General features: G+C 43.3%; 1 protein-coding gene across 1 annotated transcript; it reads right to left on the bottom strand.

Annotated features, from left to right (window-relative positions):
- Positions 1-342: 342 nt before the first annotated feature.
- Positions 343-2303, bottom strand: LOC100671618 (olfactory receptor 2V1). Its single transcript, XM_003404920.3, has one exon. The coding sequence runs from the start codon at positions 1605-1607 to the stop codon at positions 666-668; it is 942 nt and encodes a 313-aa protein (XP_003404968.2). The 5' UTR covers positions 1608-2303; the 3' UTR covers positions 343-665.
- Positions 2304-7084: the final 4781 nt, after the last annotated feature.

Below are 7084 nucleotides of genomic sequence, written 5' to 3'. Positions count from 1 at the left end.
TTTGACATGTGAATAATACTTTACAAAATGCTTTTGTATACATTGTGTCATTTTATACTCTCTTCTTGCATTCATTCAATAAGAAATTATTGAGCAATAATAAAGGTTTTATAGGTCACAGGGCAAGCATTGGTAATACACAAACACACAAGGCATTACCCCTGCAGGGAGAACTTCTAAATAGTAGAGATATATTTTTGTTCCTTAAAGGAGGCATTATAAAACTTCTAATGGAACAAAGGAGAAGGCTAGGAAAAATCCAAGAAAAATTCTAGAGATTCAACTTCTAAAACTAGAATATTTTCCTTAATATACTCATATTTATTACCTTGAATTATGACTTAGATAATAAGATAGATAAGCCAGTGTCCAGGACATAGTAAGTACTCAGTAAAAGACAACTATTACAAAGAAGAATTAAAAAGAGAGAATTCACTTTAAGAGCTCTATAAACAATCAACACTAACAATAATAGTATATATTGCTTCTGCATGGGGCTTTGATTTATATGCAATAGTCTCCACAACATCCCTGTGAGGTAGAACAAATGCCATGATTCTCATTTATTATGAAGAAACAGACACCCATGAAGGGAGAATGATGTACCAAAGTTATACAGCCAAGAAATGGCAGAGCCATGCATCAGATATCCTGAAACTTCAGTGCTAGCTGACAATCCTACAACGGTCTAGCCCCTTCCTCAGTGCCCCCATCACTTCCCCATTCCTCAAGCTATAAATGAGGGGGTTGAGCATAGGAGTAAGAATGGTGTAGAAGACAGAGACCACTTTGTCATGGCTAGGGGTCCCGTAGTGCTTAGGCCTCAAGTAGATGAACATGGCAGCCCCATAGAAGAGGGAGACAGCTGTCAGATGGGAGGAACAGGTCGCCAGAGCCTTCTTACGGGCCTGAGCAGAGTTCATACAGAGCACAGCAGCCAGAATGCAAGCATAGGAGGCCATGATGATGGAGAAGGGAAGGAGGAGCATGAAGACACAGCAACCAAATAGCAGGTTCTCAAAAAGGGATGTATCTGCACAGGCCAGCTTCAATAAGGCTGGCACCTCACAGAAGAAGTGGTCCACATTCCTGGAGCCACAGTAGGGGAAGGTCATGGCTGCCACCATCTGGATCATTCCATCTAGTATGCCAAAGGCCCAGGATCCTCCAGCAATCTGGAGACAGACCCTCTGGCTCATGAGGATGGGATAGTGAAGTGGGTGGCTAATGGCCACATAGCGATCGTAAGCCATGAGTCCCAGTAAGAGCCCCTCAGAGCCCACAAGAGAGACAAAAAGGCCAATTTGTATACCACAACCCACAAAGGAGATGGACTTTCTGCCAGACAGGAAGTTGACTGCCATCTTTGGCACAATGTTACATACCAACATGAGGTCCATGAGGGAAAGCTGACTAAGGAAGAAGTACATGGGTGTATGAAGTCGAGGATCTATGTAGATGAGGGAGATGAGTAGGACATTCCCACAGAGGGCCACTGTGAAGACCATCATGACCATAGAGAAAAGAACAAGATCAGTTGCACAGTATGAAAAGATGCCCAAGAGGACAAAGTCATCTGTGTATGATTGATTCAACCAGGTGTCCATGGCTCAGTTGTTCCTTGTCACCTGAAAACATGTCAAAAAAAATGTTCATAAAATGACTGACATATGTTTGCATTCTGCCTCTTCAGATAGTCATTTTCTTTGTAAGTTATCAGATGTCAGCAACATAAGCTTTGGGACATAAAAAAGGACATTCTTTCATATTCCCATGACACAGATGATAGACTCTCCGCTAGCTTATAGAATTGGACTGCATATCAGTATTTGTATGTATCCATTCCAAGTGTGGAAACTGAGTTATTTTGTATTTCCAATATAATATAAATAGTCTTGATAAGACTATTGGATAATCTTCCTTCTGTAAGCAAAGTCTTGGCTTTGCTCTTGTAACCTGACCCCACAAATGTCAGTAAATTTCCAGTAGTCAGAAAAGTGTGCTTTAAACCAGACCAAACTAGATTCGGCCCACCTCGCATGCGAACAAGAGTCAGCTGTGACAGTTAGTTGACCTCAACAGCGGATGAAGCAACAAGTGGAATGAATCAGAAGGAAAATCATCGCCCAGGCCCCATTCTAAAGCGAAGAGCCTTGACAAGAATCACATCACCTCCTGTTTCCTGGCCACCATAATTCTTGCAACATCTTCCCTATCTATTCCTACTAGAATTTCCCCTCTCCAGTATGCCTGCATGGCCACCATATAAGCCATGCTTCCCATAGCTCATGAATTGGGATCTGAGGAACTTCCTCCTGGCTGCTTGCTCTGCGCATTGCAATAAAGTTACTTTCTCTTTCTCAAAGGCAGGTGCCCAGATTATTGGCAGGCCTGAGCATGCCTGAGAGAACCCACCTTCTAGGAGTTGGCAACATCATGTCACACTGACCGTCTTATCTGGGATCACATGGACTTGGAAAACTATCTCTAACGGGGCTTGGGCCATTTTATATCCAATATATAATATACATTTGTTACAATAAGAGAAAGTAATAAAAGCTTAAGATTTTCTTTAGTCTTTATTTACTCAGGCCAGAAATCTTGGGATAAGTTTTAATGCCTGTTTCTTTCATGCCCTCTATTCAAACAATCAGAAAAGCCACTTGGCTGGCTCTACATTCAAAATATCTCAGAATCCAATTAGGGCTTACCACCCCCACTGCTACTATCTTGGTCCAAGTGAGCTAGATTATAATTCCTTGTCTCCCAGTTTCTACCCTTGAACCCCTTGAGACTATTCTCATAGCAATTCAAATGGCTCTACTAAAATGTAAGTCATATGATGTAACTCTTGAACTGAAAGTGTATCAGTGACTTCTTAAATTACTCCAAACAAAACCAAAATCCTTTAAGTGGCACCAGAGACCTATATGATCCTCCGCTCTCACAAATACTGTTACTCTGATCTCGTTTCCTAACATTCCTCCCCCACACTTATTGTGCTTCCCCCTCACTCAGTGAATTTCCTGAGAAAAAACTATGCACACTCCTACCTTTGCCATTTGCATTTTCTCTTTTTTCCAGACACCTATCTGTCTCTCTTTCTCTCTCTCTCGTGTGCTTCAGCCCTTTACTCAAATGCCAACTTTTTTAAGAGACCTTCCATGAAAGCCATATTAAAAACTATAAATGCCCTCCACTGTCTAGCCAATTGCCTGCTTCAGTTTATCTACAACACTTAGACCATTTGATACATACCTGCTTGTTTGTAGTTTTACTACCTGTCACATCCCACTACGATATGAGCACTGTTTTTGTTCATCATGTTAAAATCCCCTAGAATGGTGCTAGGCTAATAGTATGAGCTCAACATGTATAAGTTGGCTGGATAAAATAATACACAGTCAAGTTGTATGCAATTTTCATTTCCTAAAAGCAGAAAGCCTACCACTTTCATTACAGCAGAATGTCTTCTTCATATGAATGAAGTACAAGTTCACTGCTTCATTCTTTTCTGGAGGGTAGTCAGCGGTAAAGTAGGAAATATCTTCAGATATTTAGAAAAGATAACCATGTTATTACAAATGGATGTTACTGACATCTAGAAGACATACATATGCTGGTGTGTTCATGTGGACCATAGCTCACTGCAAAAAGGAAACAAGGCAATTCCAGTGCCTTGCTCTATGTGTACAAGCCCATGTACATCTCCAAGTTAGGATAGGCCTGCCCACGTGCTGCGAATGTCTAGTGCTGCCCACTGTGTGCAGAGACCTTCAGCCATGTACACCCTACCCAATTCCAACCTTCAAAGAGACATGCTTTCAGCCTCTCTTTCTTTCCCTCTCTTTCTTCTCTCGTCACTTCTCACAATTCTCACACTTCCTTCTGGTTACCACACACTTACATAACAAGTGCATCTCCCTAGGAAAGCCTTTCATTGGCAGAAATAGCAAATATAACAGACAGAAAGCCAGAAAGGACATCCGAGCACTGGGTCCAAGAACCATCTCTTCTATCACTACTGACTGTGAAACTCATGCAGTGCTCCAGGCCCCTGCCAGAGGCACTTGCATCATCTGTGAAATGAGGATAATTATGCCAGTTCCCCATCCCTGTGCTCTCATGAGCCTCTGATGAGAAAGTTTATGTGGAATTTTCCAGAAAAGAGCTCTAACATGTCAGTTTACTAGCAGTAATACCATGCAATGACTAGCAACATTTATCTCTCCATATCAGATGGCTCCCCTGGGCTCTAGATTCTTATATACACTGTGTTCTTAGCCTCTTCCCTCAGATATCCAAGAGGTTCATCCCACCTGAAGTGAAAAAATAGAGCTCTTGGTTCTACTCTAGAGAACCGTGTGTCCTCGCAAATTCTTCCCCATTTCAGTTATGGCTGGCTCTTCTTTCAATATATCTCCACCTTCTGACTACTTCTCACCCCTCCGCTACTGCCACCCTGCCCACAACATTGTCCCTACTCCCTGGAGGGTTGCAATGGCACCTGATGTGTACTCCAAAAGGTTATGCTGAAAATAAAAAATTTTTTCTTCTGTACATATTCACCACACACACACACACAAACACAGGCAAAATTATGCTGAAGCCCTAACTCTTATACCTGTAAATATGACTTTCTTTGGAAATAAGGGTTTTCTTTTGTTATGCTAATGAGATTATGCTAAAATAGGGTTCTGTGATACATAGGGTTGCTATGAGTTGGAACCCACTCGTGGGCACCTAACAACAACAATGACCAGAATAAGGTGGATCCTAAACCCAAACACTTCTGAAAGGTGTCTTAAAAAAGAGCAGAACAGGTACAGAGACACACACATGGGGAAGAGATCATATGAGGAACTTCTATAACCCAAGGTACTCCTTGGGCTACAGAAGGGGAAAGAGACAAGGATCTTTCCCTGGAACTCAGAGAGAAAGAAACATAGAAAACGGACAAGTCCTGATGAAGCTCTGAATTTGAACTTATAGCCTCCAAAACTATGAGACAATATACTCCTATTCTTTAAAGCCACCCACTCGCGGTATTTTTCTGTTATGGCAACACTCCTAAACTAAGACAAGCCACTAACTAGACTGGTCTCATTACTTGCCCCCTGCCCCCACAGTTTTTTTGCCACACAGTAATGGAGTGAGTTCTCAGTAAGAACAAGTTTAGTTCTCAATAAGAACTAAAGTCAAACTGCTTTAAGAATAAAAGCAAGACTGTCTGGCTGGCCTCCATCACCACCCAGATCCCCGTTCCTCAGCTTTCCATGGGGATCCCTGTCTCAAGGCTCCCCAACCTCCCTGTTCCTCCCTCACAGGAGGCAGACACCATCCCTGGGTGGAGCTCAACACTGGCTCCTACCTGTTAGGGAAGTCTCTTCCCCAGATATCCTCTGCCTTGTTCACTTACCTCCATCTGTCCAATATCCGTGAGGTCTTCCCTCAACACCCTAATTAAAGTTCCAATCCCTCTGTCTCCTATTCCCCTTTCCTGCCTTGTGTTTCCCAAGCACTCAAAGCCATCTGACAAGATGTATCTTATTCATAGGGATTTGTTTGATTTTCTGCATTTCCAATAGAACCTATGTTCCCTGATTCCATTTTGTTGACGGTAGGATCCTGGACTCCTAAAACAGCTTTTGGAATATATTATCTTCTCAGTAGATGTTTGTTGAATGAATAATATTTGCACAATGTAAAAACACCTCAAGAAATTATTTTAGCATCTCACATGCTCATTTTTCTTGCTCTCTAGCTTCAGTCCTTTCTGCTGTGGGTTGAGTTAACGGTTTCGTATTGCTCCCTAGGAGCACACAAAAGAAGACTCCTTGTCTCTTCAGTTTTGTCTCAGTACAGTATAACTCTATTTCCCATATCTACTGCCTCTTCCTGCCCCTTCTCTTTCGTTTCTTTCTACTCTTTAGTCTTCCTGCTTTAGATCACTCTTCAGTCCAGGAACCCATTGTTGACCACCTCCATCGCAATCAAGACAGAGGTTAAAATAGTACTACGAAAAGAAAATGAGAGAAGTAAGTAAAAGGAAGAGGAGGACTAGAAAAAAAGAGACAAAACACAGAAACTCCAGAAAGTGCATGTCCCCTAATTCCTCCTTCCACACCCAGAAAAAAGGTAGGACACAGGCAGATAAAGGAGAAAAGGGAATTGCTGGTAAACAAATAGAAATGGAGAGACGAGCTGGCAAAACCAATAACAGGAACTGCAAGAAAAGGAAAAAGACAGAGAGACTGTCACTTGCCTTTGGGTGGGTCCCCCGGAGGAAAACAAATTCAGGAGACAAACCCTGGGGAGAAGTCTCTAGCATCAAAATCATTTCATCTTCCTTCTGTGTTTGCACAAACAGGGTCAGAGTGGACAGGCAGGAGCCCGCCACCCAGATCTGACCCTTTCCTCAGCTCCCCACTACCTGTCAGCCTGCCTGTGGATGTACATGTAACCCTCAGCCTGACTGTGGACTCTCTAGGTTAAACAGGGCATCTCAGACAGACAACAGCCTCCTCTCAGAAAAACGGGAAGAGAAGAAGGTGACTTGGTCAAGGAGATGGTGCAGGGTGGATGGGATCAGAGCCAGGACCTGTGCATCCAAGCCACACATTGCTGTCTGCCCACCTTCCCCAGAGCCCTGCCTCTCAGTCCAGGTTGCAGAACCCTCTCCCACTGCTCAACCAGTTACTTAACATAGAAACTGAGTGAGGAGGGTAAAGCTGAAGGCCTCCAGGGGAGCCAACAAAACTCTAGCCCTAGAATAGGAGCTCCCAAGTTGACAATTAAACCAAAAGAAGGAGCCTGGGGACAGGATTGGGATCAAGACAGTGGGAACAGTGTGAGAAAACCCAGTTAGCGGAAGGCCATAGGACCAGTCAGGAACAGGAATGGGGGCAAGTTGTCCTTGTGATCCATACTCCCTCCACATTTCAGCACTGCCCCAGTGACACTCAGACCCTTCTGGGGTCTCCACCTATTGCTGCCTCAGCTTTCCGTTTCCTGCACCCCATCGTCCATACCTGTCCTTTTTTTACCCCCATGAAGTCAGCCAACCTCTACTGAGCACCCATAT

The sequence above is a fragment of the Loxodonta africana genome, chromosome 2 (assembly GCF_030014295.1).
Source record: "Loxodonta africana isolate mLoxAfr1 chromosome 2, mLoxAfr1.hap2, whole genome shotgun sequence".
In the NCBI taxonomy this organism is placed as follows: domain Eukaryota; kingdom Metazoa; phylum Chordata; class Mammalia; order Proboscidea; family Elephantidae; genus Loxodonta; species Loxodonta africana.
Note: the sequence above shows the minus strand (reverse complement) of the source record. Positions and strands in the feature narration are given on the sequence as shown.

Excerpts from the sequence above, each read along its gene's own strand:
- LOC100671618 (XM_003404920.3), bottom strand. The coding sequence starts at position 1,607 with ATGGACACCTGGTTGAATCAATCATACACAGATGACTTTGTCCTCTTG.